At 39.0% G+C, this 15,278-nt stretch overlaps 2 protein-coding genes across 2 annotated transcripts in view; both read right to left on the bottom strand.

The window, feature by feature from the left end:
- Positions 1-357: 357 nt before the first annotated feature.
- Positions 358-1,908, bottom strand: LOC125195469 (putative F-box/LRR-repeat protein 23). Its single transcript, XM_048093616.1, has 2 exons — positions 1,517-1,908; positions 358-892 (listed from the first exon to the last, which is right to left on the bottom strand). The coding sequence occupies exons 1-2, from the start codon at positions 1,906-1,908 to the stop codon at positions 358-360; spliced, it is 927 nt and encodes a 308-aa protein (XP_047949573.1).
- A 13,008-nt stretch (positions 1,909-14,916) lies between these two features.
- Positions 14,917-15,278, bottom strand: part of LOC125195468 (protein BREAST CANCER SUSCEPTIBILITY 1 homolog) — a 2,802-nt gene continuing 2,440 nt past the window's right edge. The window contains exon 8 of the mRNA XM_048093615.1: positions 14,917-15,072. Within this exon, the coding sequence (XP_047949572.1) occupies positions 14,917-15,072 (156 nt within the window). The remainder of the gene's footprint in view (positions 15,073-15,278) is intronic.

Here is a 15,278-nt window from a genome sequence, read left to right as displayed (position 1 = left end):
GACAACTAGTAAGAACCATGAAAATCTTCAATCCTCGTACCATTCATTTATTTCATATTCATAATCACTATCGTCATATAAGTCGCCTAGCAAGGAAGATATACAAGTCAAGAGGCTCGGGGGCATCAATAATAGAAAGATCTTTTATTTAAAATACAAAATCAAACACCTTGAATATTCACAGAGGCGAGTTGAGATAGATGTAAAGTACTGGAAAAACAAACTCCAAATATGGTGCAAACTAAACCATTTGTAAAAAAATAGTAGCATCATCCTTCACCAACCTAACATAAAAGTGAAGAATCAAAATCTCAGCATTTTCAAAACAAATAGTAAGAACCATCAAAATCTTCAATCCTAAATAAAATCAGGAACATATGCATAACCACTATGATCAGAGTCAGAAGCTGTTGATTCATTGTCGTTATACCAATCATAATCCACCTGATCACATTCAGATTGAGAAGGCTCAGAATCGAGAATCAGATCTTTTATTCGGTCAGAACATCTTTTGCCTAGACCCCCTTGTAGATCAAGACCGGAGCATCGCTGAAGATGAAGCAATTCTAGGTTGGGGCAGCCATCGAGAATCGCTTCCAGCCCCTGGTTTCCAATACAATATGAAAAAAGTCTGAGATGGCGCAAGTTAGGCATGTTTTTTCCAATGGCTACCACATACTCTGTAAATTCCCATTGACCACCATTATATGCAAATGATTTTAACATGGGGCAAGAGATGCCAATGCTTTCAAAATCATCGGGACTGAGGGATGGATCCATCAAAGAAAGATGCAACTCTTCCAATTGTGTAAGCTTTTTTATCGCCACAGTCAAAACACTACTCTCTATTCTACGAAAAACATCAACTGTAAGGCATCGTAGCTGACTTGATCTGTTGAATGGGGGAAAGAAGAATGGGAAAAGAATATCAACACCAAAAACCAGAGGAAACTTGTAAAACGAAAGCAAGGGAACCAAAGCAACAATGATAAGATTTTATAAAGCTTTTCTCCACATCCACAATGAAATGTGAGTAAACAAGATAAATAATGAGCATAGAGGAAGAAGCAAAGAAATAGCAAAATGAGAAAATCTATTTTCAACAAGATAATTTAGCATATTTATAATTCATCAAATACGTTAATAGAAAGTGCTATTGTTACTCAATGAAATTCATTTTGAAACATATAGAAATATATAAATTCAAAAGTAGTTAAGTATTATCTCAATTTCAATTAAATACATTTCCAAGAAGTTGGTTTGCAATCACAAAAGTAATTCTTCTAAGGCTATATAATTAGATTTAAAACTTCTAGGTCTATCCATTGCTTCAAAGCATGAAATTGACAATCATACCACCAAAATTTCTATGTTTATAGCAAGCCTTTTTAGTATTCACTCAACTTATGCCTTGGACCAAACATGGAAGTTGTTACAAATATAACTAGGTTAGAAGGTAGCATCAATTAAAGCACAAAAACTAACCAAACACCAAAAATAGTGAGCACAAGAGTACCGGTCAGCTACGTAGTGTAGCCAGCCACCATCCACTTCAAAACCAGAAAGCTTTAACTCGAGCAATTGTCCCTGGCTACGATCCACTGCACGAAGGCAAATGAACTCAAATTTGTCACCCGCACAATGTAGATGAATGACGCGCCACATGGCGGGATTCTTGCAGACTCTCCACCATGTACTACACACTAGCTGAGCACTCATAATTATCTCCTTAGCATCCAACCTTTGCAGGATATTCACCGTCAAATCGTCGGGCAACTCGATCCATGGCGGCGATAAGGGAAGCGGAGGTGCGGCTGAGGACGATGGAGAGGCAGCCATGGTGGGAATTGGAAGCTTAGTTTGGATCATCAGCTCGCTCGATTCCGATTTTGCTCCCTCGCTCAACATCTTCAATGATTATTATGGGTTATTAGGTTGATGTTGGAGGTATATCATGTTAATATATATATACACATGCTAATGGCAATTGACATGAATGCATTTAAAATTGAAATAAGAGGCTCTTCGGTAACTGCCCACTGACTCTTCTTATTCCTGTTTTAAATATGGACAAATTCAATAAATGAGTTTGAGCTTTCAAGATTAATTAAATGATTATAGAATAAAGAGAAGACTCATGTGAATGTGAATGTGACTTTTTCTTCTCTTTTTTATTTGGTTCGATCACTGCCGTACTGAATCCCTGTCTTTAGCGGAATCTGACTAATCCTGGTCGATCGGATTTGCGGATTAAGGTCGAAATTCTTTCAGCAGGTAGCGTGATTTAAACTTGTCACCACAACTCCGTGCTACCAATTGCACTACAACTTGTTGGTAAAATGTCACTTTTTCTTGGAGTGATGCTAAATGGCCACATTATGGCTGGCCATAATCAGATTTTTATTTAGAAAATTGAGTCATTTAATGCACATTAAAAGTATCAAAATTTCCAAGACTATTCTACTCCTTCCCTTAATTCATCCAACTTCCTTATCCTTCTATAAAATGTAGAACGCTTTATACTTATCACTATTTCTTTTCTTATTTTTAGGATTTTTATTTTAAAAAGTTAACAGTATTAAGAAAATGTTGTATAACATAATGTTATCATTAAATATTTAAATCCTTTTAATGTACAGGTAGTGTCACGTTTTGCACTAATAATTAAATTAGTAATACTAATAGTATGATAAATCAGTGTAAATTTAATGAAATAAAGTGAAATTTAAAGTTAATATTTGAAATTGATGATAATTTTAAAATAATGTTATGGCACTACGATAAAGTCTACGAAAATAGCAAAAAATTAATAAATAATGATAATAATAATAATAATAATAATATATTATTATTATTATTATAATTAATATCTAATACGGAGTATCAATTTATATTTATATTTGTTTAGTCTAATTGATTGAGCGAATATCCAGTCGTTTATTTTTACCAATTGATCTAAAAAGTCCTCAATAATCAATTTGAATCAATCAATTTTATTTCTAATTGATTTTTCAATTTAAGTTAAATTGATAAATCTAAGGTTAAATCCACTTAATTGATTGATCTTCAACTTTTTCCCACTTTATGCCCCATAATATATTATGGGAATTGATATTAATGCGTATAATAAATATATATTATATAAATTTATAATTAAATATATTAACTATCGCTACACGGTATCAAACTATAGTCGTTCTTAATATGATGTATGAACTCGTGGTGCTATATAGCAATCAGTAATTTTGATAATCATAACATTAAATCATGATAGAAATTTGTATTACTCATTTGATATAGTATATTTATTTATCTACTACTTATTCTTATTATTATTTTTAGAAGTGAAATTTGTTATAATATAATTATAATTATATGGTTAGCCGTTAGAGTGTATCCATCTTGGCGTAATAATTACAGTAAATGTTATTCTTTCCTTTCCTTTAGATACTTAATTTTTAGAACAAAGTTTAAAAAATAATATATAATGTGCTAAGGAATAGATAATAAAGTAAAAGATAAAAAAACATAAAAAAATGAATAAAAAAAGAGTAAAGTAAGACATGAAATAAATTATGAGTGTAAAATAGAGTATTTTTTATAATATATAATAAAATTGACTTAACTATAGTGGAACTTCCCTAAATGAAAAAACGTCTTAGTGATAAAGGGAAAATTTTAATATATGCAATAAACGTACACACTTCATTAGTTCAAGATTAATTATGTAGGACTTTAAAGATCTGATAATAATTATTTTTGGAAAATAGAGTTGTAGTTAATATAGAGGGAGATTTATTTTAAATATATATATGAAGTGAAATGCATATCTATTCCCAAATTAAAGGAGAAGAGTGATTAAGTAAAAGTACCTAAGCACTAACTAAAACTATTATTTTATTATATTACTTTTTGCATCTATTTACTAAAATGCCACTGTGTGGCCAGCCACATTATGGCCGCATAGCATTATTGTTTTTCTTGTGCCACTAAAAACGATACATTTTTGATAAACATGTCTACTTTTATTTGATTGAACTATGTTCCTGATTTGAAATCCGAGTGTTGGTATACATTCTAGTGATTTCAATATTGGGTAAGCGAAGCCAATAATTACAAAAAATCTTTGGGATTGTGTTAGGCTTTCAATTGGCCTAACGTCTCGGAGATCAAGCTCGAGTTTGGGATTGGAAGATTTTTTAGATTGAAAGTGACAATAATTTGATGAAAAGGATGAAATATTTGGTTTTCCGGCGCTGTTGTTTTGTAAGTTTACAAAGAGAGAGTAAGTAATAGAAATATAAAAATAAAAATGAGATTGTTTTTATTTTTAAAAATATTTTATTTTTAGTGGGACAATCCTGAGCGAGATTTACTGGATCAAGGTATCATGGACTACCCATTATTCTCCATTCTTATTTTTTGTATGATCTATACATATATAAAAGGCGAGTTTTGAACTTTTTTGAAAATATATATAAATTTTGTCCTTATTCTATAATAATTATAAGTTATGTGATCATTTGTTGTAAGTGTAACTGTAATAAATATTTATATGAAATAAATGTCATGAAATGATTTAGGCTATAAACGCCGTTGCCTAATGAATTTAGATTACATATAGCAATTACAAATATTTGTGAGTCTTGGGGTACCGGGATATTTGAAATGGGACGTTACAAATGTGCAATAAACGGCAGTTCAATACTGATAAGAGAACTTATGAAGTTTGGTGGATGATTCAAAAACAAAAACAAAAAAATGAAACACAATTCAGAGCATAATGTATATTTTAATCAGCGGGTCAGAGTGATCAAGAGAGCCACATATAAACAAGGCTGGGTGCGTGTGATGAGCTGGACGCAGTGAGGTACACGTGGAGCCGAGTGCATGTGTGAATGCATGGGGAGTTAGTTATAACTGCTCGTGGATTGAAAGGGGATTTACTTACTTAGATCCAGCTCACTTAATCACACACGAGACACCATCATTTTGTAACAGAAGCAGGAGAGTGAAGAAAGAGTGAGATAGTGAGTTCTTGAGATTCAATCTTGTGGGTAGATTGTAGAGAGCTTGAGTGTTTTCTTTCTTGTTCCAAATCTGTACAAAGAGAGTGTGAGATCAATACATCCATAACTGAGTCTTCCCGTGGACGTAGACGTTTTGTCGAACCACGTAAAATCCGGTGTGTTGTTATTTTCTTTGCCGATCTCTTTCTGCATCAATCGTTCATCTTCAAGTCTCAACAAGTGGCGCCGTCTGTGGGAAGCTCGAGGCGTTGATGGCGATGGCGCGTTATGAAGCAGAGAAATTCAACGGAAAATCTGATTTCGGTCTGTGGAGGATTAAGATGAAGGCATTGCTGATTCATCAAGGGCTCGCCGGTGCTCTGACACCGGAAGAAGGGGATGACAAGCCTGCTCCGACGCGACAAGAAGTTTTGCAGAAGGCGCACAGCGCAATTATCCTCAGCCTTGATGACAAAGTGCTGCGAGAGGTGGCGCATGAGACGTCGGCAAGCGCGATCTGGAAAAAGTTAGAAGATCTGTACATGGTGAAGTCTCTGGCGAATAGACTATATTTGAAACAGCAGCTCTATTCGTACAGATTCACCGAAGGAAAGACATTGAGTGAGCAATTGGATCTATTCTCAAAATTTGTGGACGATCTTGAGAATGTAGATGTGAAATTGGCCGATGAAGACAAAGCCATAGTCCTCCTCAATGCTCTGCCTCCCTCCTATGAGCAATTGAAGGATGCTCTGCTGTATGGCCGTGATAAATCCATCACGTTTCTTGAGGTGCAAACCGCTCTCAAGGCCAAGGAGTTTCAGAAGATGAGCCAACCACAACAAGAGGCTTCTAGCGAGGTCTTGAATGTCAAGAAATTCAAGAAGCAATTCAAGCAAAAGTCTGCACAATCTGGTCAGAACAAGAAGTTTTCTGATAAGGAAAGGAAGGAGACTAGGAGCTGCCATCATTGTGGAAAGCCGGGGCACATCAAGAAGAACTGTTTTGCTTTGAAAAGAAAGCAAGAGGCAGAGAAAGCTGATCTAGGATCGACAGATGTGGTGCAAGCTGAGGAGACTCATCACATCATGAATGTAGTTGAGGGTTCTGTGAATGACAAGTGGATCATTGATTCAGGATGTAGCTTCCATGTTAGCTCTCATAAAGAATGGTTTCAAGATTTTGAAGCAACATCTGGATCAGTCTTACTTGGGAATAATCAAGTCTGCACAATAAGAGGGATTGGAGATATAAGTCTCAAGCTCAAAGATGGGTCTATCATAACACTTTCTGAGGTCAGGTTCATTCCAGAAATTAAGAGGAATTTGGTGTCACTAGGTGTTCTTGAAACAAGAGGTTTCAGCTTCAGATCAGATAATGGGCATATGTTGATATACAAGGGGTCAAAGCTGATAATGACTGCTGATAGAAGGCAGACACTCTACTACTTGAGAGCAGAAGTGGTTAATGGACTCTCTAACTCCAATGAGAGGACCATGGCTGATCTGAACCTGTGGCATACAAGGATGGGGCATCTGGGAACAAAAGGAATGAATCAGTTGATCAAGAAAGGCCTTATTAATTCTGATGCAGAGGTTGATATGTCCAAGTGTGAGCAGTGCAGAATGGGGAAGAGCAAAAAGCTTCCATTCCCAAAAGGAAAGCACACTTCAATGGCTGCTCTTGACTATGCTCACAGTGATATTTGGGGGCCTTCTCAGCCTCCCACCATGAATGGAGGTAGATATTTCATGACTATTATAGATGATCATTCAAGAAAGCTATGGGTGAAGATTCTCAAAGAGAAGTCAGAGGCCTTTGAATTTTTTAAAGAATGGCACCTACTGGTTGAAAGAGAGAAAGGGGTCACACTCAAGTGTTTGAGAACTGATAATGGATTGGAATATCTCTCATCACAGTTCACTGAGTACTGTAAAGGAAAGGGTATTAAGCGACACAGAACTGCTCCAAGAAACCCTCAACAAAATGGCATTGCAGAGCGTATGAACAGGACAATTATGGAGAGAGTAAGGTGTATGCTGCTAAGTTCTGGGGTGGATAAGAGATTCTGGGGAGAAGCGGTCTCTACTGCATCAACCTTGATCAACATGAGTCCTTCATCAGCAATAGATTTTGGCATTCCTGACTCCATATGGTATGGAAGACCACCAGATTTCACCAAGCTAAGGCCATTTGGTTGCAGATCCTATGCTCACATCAAGCAGGGGAAGCTTGACTCCAGAGCTTTGAGGTGCATTTTTCTGGGGTATCAAAGTGGCTCTAAGGCATTCAGGCTTTGGTGCACAGAACCAAATAATGGAAAACTCATCATCAGCAGGGATGTTACTTTTGATGAGGAGAATATGCCTTGCCTTGTTAAGGCCAAGGCTGGTGCTTCAGTGGAGGTGGAGTCTGCAAGGTCAGTCCAGAATTCACCTGAGATTGAAGAAGGGCAGAGTTCTCAGGAGCAAGAGACAAGTTCTGATCAGAGTGAGCCAAGACTGAGGGAAAAGTCAAGGAGGATCAGAAAGTTGCCTGCAAAATTCTCAGATTATGAAATGGCATTTTTTGCTTTATGTCTTGCAGAAGATATAGAGTTTGCAGAGCCTGCCACTTATCATGAGGCTATGAAAGGAAATGAGTGGGAGAACTGGTATGCTGCTATGAAAGAGGAAATAGATTCACTGATGAAGAACCATACCTGGGTACTAGTTGATAGGCCTAGTTCTCAAAGGGCTGTGGGATGCAAGTGGATTTTCAAGAAGAAGGTGGAGGTCTCAGATGGGAACAAGATCAGATATAAGGCAAGGTTGGTTGCTAAAGGGTATTCTCAACAGGAAGGGATTGATTATAATGAGATTTTCTCTCCTGTTGTCAAGCATGCTTCCATAAGGATTCTTCTATCTGTGGTTGTTCAAAGAAACTGGGAGCTTCATCAATTGGATGTCAAAACTGCATTTTTACATGGAGATTTGGTTGAGACCATCTACATGGAGCAGCCACAAGGTTTTGTCAAGTCAGGGGAGGAACACAAAGTCTGCCATTTGAAAAAAAGTTTGTATGGATTGAAACAAAGTAGTAGGCAGTGGTACATCAAATTTGACTCTCATCTCAGTAGCATTGGTTTTGTGAAGTCTGCTTATGATAATTGTGTTTATATAAGAACTGATGGAGCTAGGGCAGTAGCATATTTGGTGCTCTATGTTGATGATATGCTTGTGGCTGCTGCAAGCATGGAAGAGATAAATGCTATCAAAGAGGAACTGAAGAAGGAGTTTGAAATGAAAGATTTGGGAGAGGCCAAGAGGATATTGGGAATGGATATCCTTAGAATCAGAGATGAAGGCAAAATATGGCTGATGCAAGAAGATTATCTGGGAAGAATAGTAAAGAGATTCCAGATGGAGAACTCAAAGCAAGTGTCAGTGCCATTGGCACAACATTTCAAGCTGTCCTTGGATCAAGTCCCTAAAACTGACTCAGAGAGGTCAGAAATGAAGCAGATCCCTTACTCTAATATTGTGGGAAGCATTATGTATTCCATGATTTGCACTAGGCCGGATCTTGCCCATGCAATCAGTGTAACTAGCAGGTATATGAAGGAGTATGGAAGAGATCACTGGCTAGCTTTGAAGTGGATTATGAGGTACATCAAAGGCAGCAAGAATGTTGGGATTCTTTTTCAGAAGCAAGAAGAAGAATCAGGGGAACCGTTGCTTGGTTTCTGTGACTCTGATTTTGCTTCAAATATGGATAGTAGGAAGTCCCAAACAGGCTATGTGTTTAAGCTTTATGGCTCGGCTATTACTTGGAAGTCTACACTTCAATCAGTGGTGGCTCTATCTACTACAGAAGCCGAGTACATTGCAATGACTGAGGCAATCAAGGAAGGTGTCTGGTTGAGAGGGATCTTGGGAGATTTTGGGATAGAGCAGAAGGTTGTGAGGGTGCTATGTGACAGCAATAGTGCGATTTGTTTAGCAAAGCACCAAGTTTTTCATGAAAGGAGTAAACATATTGATGTTAGACTTCATTTCATAAGGGATCAAATTGATAAAGGGGAGGTTGAAGTGCTCAGAGTCAGCACGGATGAGAATGCAGCAGATGTGTTAACTAAGGCATTGCCACACTCTAAGCTCAAGCATTGCTTGGAGTTGGTGAATGTGTTGCCCCGGTGATCTGGAAGGATAAGTGGAAGATCAGAGAAGGGATGTTTGGGCTCTCATGCTCAAGGTGGAGATTGTGGGGGTCAGAGTGATCAAGAGAGCCACATATAAACAAGGCTGGGTGCGTGTGATGAGCTGGACGCAGTGAGGTACACGTGGAGCCGAGTGCATGTGTGAATGCATGGGGAGTTAGTTATAACTGCTCGTGGATTGAAAGGGGATTTACTTACTTAGATCCAGCTCACTTAATCACACACGAGACACCATCATTTTGTAACAGAAGCAGGAGAGTGAAGAAAGAGTGAGATAGTGAGTTCTTGAGATTCAATCTTGTGGGTAGATTGTAGAGAGCTTGAGTGTTTTCTTTCTTGTTCCAAATCTGTACAAAGAGAGTGTGAGATCAATACATCCATAACTGAGTCTTCCCGTGGACGTAGACGTTTTGTCGAACCACGTAAAATCCGGTGTGTTGTTATTTTCTTTGCCGATCTCTTTCTGCATCAATCGTTCATCTTCAAGTCTCAACAATAGAATGATCTCAAATTAATTGTAAATTATTCTTTCCTGATTTATAGCTAGGGTAAATCATACCATATGTAAATGATCCTCGACCTATTTAGGCGTGTATTCTCCTCACTATGAAACACTTGATTGAATATGAAATAAATATTCAACATGGCTTCAGAGCAGGATATTCAAAGGCTCAGAAAATAAGTTCATCATCGCCAATATACCTTGTCCCGACCAGAAGGCGACGGACAACAAACCTGCAGAATGTTAGGAGAAGAAGAAGACGTTAAAACCAACGACATCAAACTCAAAACCAGCAAGAATGTTACAGTAGCATTCAAGCTAAATGTAAGAAATTATCCATTGTGGGCTCGACTTATGCGAGTAGCCATCGAAAGCAGAAGGGTGCCGAGGCACATCACCGGAGTGCCAGCGCCCCCAAACTCAACAGACAAGGAGTATCTGGAGTGGGAAGAGACCGACTTGGTGGTCTTTTCATGGATCGTTGACAATATGGAGATCGATATTGTCGGAGATTTTGCACATCATCAAAGTGCGAAGGCAATTAGGGATAGCTTGGCTGTGACGTATCAGAATACGTTGGATTCATATCTGATATACGACTTAGAGGAGAAAGTCAATCGGATTGTCCAAGGGGACATGGATCTGGAAACATACTGGAGAACCCTGCACGGAGTATGGGTAGAGACCGACCGATGCCAGAACAAAACCATCACCTGCTGCGACTAAGGAGTATGTCAGTATCGAGAAATCATCAACACACGAAGTGATGTGAATCCATGTATTTTGTGATCCATTTCCCAAGGATTTACCCAATTGTGATGCTTGATCTAGGTATTTTTGTGAGAATTGGTTTTCTATTTTATCAATAAAGGCAACACAACAAGAATTAAGGAAGCTAAGATAAACAAAGAAGGAAATAACATTGGATAGGGTGGAAATTGAGATACATAGTCATTGATGAAGCAAGCTATGACACTTACGACATAACTAACATGCATCCATGGCTAGATCTTCAAGGGAACCACAAACCTCAAAGCATACTTCTACTTGATCCATGCTTGAACTAGCAATTGATGGAAATCCCATGCTTGAACTAGCAATTGATGGATTCAAGCAACCTAAATCTAGGAATTGGATAGAAACCCTCTCCAAGAGGAAACAAAGCTCTCAAGTATCTAATTTCATCAAAGTCTAAGGAAAAGAAATGACATCAAGAGGTATTTATACTATGGGTCCAAAAATAGAAAGTTGGCCCACAAAATCTAAAAAAGCGGCATAATCGCCCGGTCGGGCGTTTTTCACATGCCAAAATGCCCGGCCCGGGCGTTTTCTCTGCGCGACTTCCGTAAAACCGCCATAACTCCCTCATTCGGACTCCGATTGGGATGTGCAAGATACCCACGCAAAGCCGTTTTCAAGACGAAGACAATGGTTGCAGTTTCATAGCTTTCGGATATCATCTATATAGGACGGTTTTCGGTTGAATCCAGCTGTAGCTGAAATCCTCGATGCACGGCCTCCATGATCGTATCATCCTCCCCTTCTTGGAAAGGATTTGTCCTCAAATCCGAGCCTTCTCTATTCCTTGCACCCTCGGGAGGCCCTCTAGCTTTATTGGATCCTTGGCATGTCTTCTCTTTCATCCTTGGGCCCCAATCAACCCATGGTTCACGCCGAAGGGAGGACCCTTGACGTCGAGCACCCGTGGTCATATCACGAAGGCTATACAAATTTTTGGCCGGATTAAACTCTCAATACGAAGGAATCAGAAGAGATATCCTCAAGGAAAGCCCGACGCCTCTAGTGGACGTTGCATACAGTTGGGTGAAACGGGAGGCCACACGACAAAAGATCATGTTGCCGGCGAACCCCGGCCAGACCGGCGCGACGAATGGAGAACCAACATCAAGTGGAGTGGGCTTCGGATTCAGAGCCCGAAACCAACGATTTCCACCCCAGCCATCGCCGCCCCGTCCCAATCAGCAGACACCACACCCCGCCGCCACCAACAACCGCCGCGGTGGAACCAAGCCAGACAAAACCAAGATGTGGTGCTCTCACTGCGGGATGAACAAGCATACCAAGGAAACCTGCTTCAAATTAGTTGGATTTCCGGAATGGTGGGATGAAACTCAAAAGGGGAAGGCGAAATTAGCCATCGGAGTGGAGGAAAATGGTGGAACAGAGGCCAACCGTGGGAGAGGCGCTGATGGTGACACCTCACGCGGCGGCGGCGGCAGGCGAGGTGATGAGGTAGGGCAGGTGGCGTTCGCCGGCCGCATCGGAGGAGAAGGGGGCAGCGGCGCATTCTTGACATGAGGTAATGGGCTAGGTTTTTGCAAACCTAACCCACTTTATAATTTGATGCCCAACCCCCCAATTTTTTAGAAATTACATAAGATACCCCATGCCTCCCAATCTGCCCCCCATACTTTGAGTAATTCGAAAATTGACCCCATATTGTGTGATAATATGTTTGTCAGTCCCAATAGATTTGAAATTCTGCACAAATTGCCTATTGCATGTACTGTACAACATAAGCCTAGTGAAAAAGATAAATGGTGGATCTTTTTTATTGTGGGGCAACTGATACGATGACTCATGATAGAGGGGATTTTTTGGATTTTTGTGGTACTATGAAAAGTCAGATACATACTACGGATGAGGAATTTGAAGGTGCTGGCAGCGGAAGCGCTCATATAAATCAATCACATAATAATCAGATCTATTTAGCAGATTATTTAGACAAAACCTATTCGCGTAATTATCACATGTATCATGCTCATAACTTGAATTAATCATGCTTTAAGAATATTGAAACCTAAAACATGCTTTTCTACGGAGCAGAAAAATACCTAATTAATTCTCCAAAGAATTGAAGATGGCTAGCTTCTTCTCCACGTGATGCTTTGAGTACTAGACCACAAATCTTCTAATTGTGTTATTTCTGTCTCCTTTATTTTCCTATTTATATTAAGTTCCTTTTGGGCCCAGACAGGGATCTATGGAAGGTTTTGGATATGGGCTCATCCAATTTACTTTTTACTAATTAAATTAAACCCACAATTTAATATAAGTTATAATTGGAATATTACGAGCAGCCACTACAGAAGTAATATTGAACTCTCCCCATCCAAATCCGAAATTACAAGTAATCCGGGTTTCCGTTTAACTTTCATTTCCCGCGCTTAAGATTAAAATGTCCATTAATTAATTAATGTCTGCTATTGACTTAATTAATTAACTTCTTATTAATTCCAAGAGTGGACTTAGCATGAAACACTTATTTATTATTCATAGAGTAATCAAACTCCAACTAGCTAGGTTCCGAATAATAAAACCTTGTTTCGCGCTCCTCTTGAGGACATTATCAAACGAGACTCACCTCGCGCACGATTCAATATAATAGCAATCCTAGCACCGCTAGATATTGATCACCACTACCCAATATATCAGGATTATTGGGTTACGAAAAACCCGCACCATTTGATAAGTCAAAGTAATGCATAATCAATACCGTATGCTCAATGCTAACCTACATTGATTAAGAAACAAATATTATCAAGACCTCGCCTTTCAGTAGATAGCCCAAGGACAAGTCTTGCTGTTAGATCCGTTCAGTGCTATACCACACCAATGTCATCTTATTTCAGTAAGGCTTAGAAATATGCGGACTGACATTGCAACCTTTCTCGATGGATAGTCAAATTCCATCTAGGTTGTGAAATTCATCTTTTTCTTTGTTTAGAACTGACCGTGTTACCTTAAAGTGGACGACGCCCACAACCGGTCTACTAAAACAAAGACTTAGACTTTGTTAAGTTAACTTATACATTTAAACATGCATTAACATCCATTAAATGTAAAACATAACAACATTATGACAAAAATAATCTGTTTTATTCATTGGAAAATAAAATAAGAGTTTTACAGTATTCAATCACTCGAAACGTGATTTCTAGTATACAAACTCTAACAATCTCCCACTTATACTCAAAACACTTTCGAGTATACAAAAAAATGTGCTAACGTCTAATTCTCCCACTTATACTGAAAGCGGATTGAGGTCTTGAATTAGTCGAACCCACATCACCAGAATTGTCACAATAAATGGTGATGCTCTTGGGCATATTCGTAACCACACCTAAGTCCAGAAGGAAGTTCTTAAGCCATACAGCCTCCTTTGCAGCCTCCGAAGCGGCTACATACTCGGCTTCCATGGTAGAGTCTGCAATGCATTTCTGCTTTACACTCTTCCAAATTACAGCTCCACCTCCTAAGGTAAACACATATCCGGAAGTTGATTTTCTCGAATCTACATCAGCTTGAAAATCTGAATCTGTATATCCTAAAGGACAGAGCTCGGCTGCATTGTAAACTAGAACATAGTCCTTAGTCCGATTAAGGTACTTGAGTATGTTCTTTACGGCAGTCCAATGTCCTTGGCCGGGATTTGATTGATATCTTGCTACCATGCCAACAGCAAAGCAGATATCGGGTCTAGTACAAAGCATAGCATACATGAGACTACCAACTGCCGAGGCATATGGTATTCTTCTCATCTCTGCTATCTCAGATGCTGTCTTAGGACACATCTCTTGAGATAAATGGATGCCATGTCTAAAAGGTAGGAAACCTTTCTTGGCATCTTGCATGCTAAAGCGTCTAAGTACCGTTTCGATGTAAGATTCTTGGGATAAGCACAACATTTTCTTACCTCGGTTCCTAAGAACCTTGATACCGAGAATGTGTCCCGCATCACCCATATCTTTCATCTCGAACTGGCTGGACAACCAAGTTCGCACTGATGACAACATCTTTTTATTGTTTCCAATTAGAAGAATGTCATCTACATACAAAACTAAGAACACAACATTTCCTTTTTCAACCTTCTTATACACGCAGCTTTCATTAGGGCATTTTTCGAATCCAAACTTTTGAACAGTTTGATCGAAACACTGGTTCCATGATCTAGATGCTTGCTTGAGGCCATAAATGGCCTTCTTAAGCTTCCAAACCATGTGTTCCTTGCCCTTTACTACATAGCCTTCGGGTTGTTCCATGTAGATAGTGATCCATGCACTCTCTCAAACCAATGTATCTATCGGGCTCATGAGAGACCCTCTCATTGCTGCGCGGCACTACAATATCTGGAGTATTAGTTGAAGTTTCTCGAATTGTTGTTACACTTGGTACTTGTTCTCCGGTTAATGGAAGTTGAAACTTGAAGTTAGCTCTTCTAGAGCAATCTCACTGCTGGACTTATGATTCATTACATAGTCTTCCTCTAAGAATGTGGCATGAGTGCTCACAATCACTTTCTGATCTCTGAGACTATAGAATTCATAAGCTTTCGTTGCTCTCTAGTGGTATCCTATAAACACTAAAACCCCACCCCTAGATTCCAGCTTAGTCAGATCCTTTTCCAATACATTTAGCTCGGACACCCCCATACTCCGAGATGTTCTAGATTGGGCTTACGCCCATTCCACAACTCATATGGGGTAGTAGGAACAGATTTAGAAGGTAAGACGTCTAAGAGATAGTTTGCAGAAAGCAACGGATGCCC

The sequence above is a fragment of the Salvia hispanica genome, chromosome 6, assembly GCF_023119035.1.
Source record: "Salvia hispanica cultivar TCC Black 2014 chromosome 6, UniMelb_Shisp_WGS_1.0, whole genome shotgun sequence".
NCBI lineage: Eukaryota > Viridiplantae > Streptophyta > Magnoliopsida > Lamiales > Lamiaceae > Salvia > Salvia hispanica.
The sequence above is the reverse complement of the archived record's forward strand: the minus strand, read 5'-3'. Positions and strand labels throughout refer to the sequence as shown.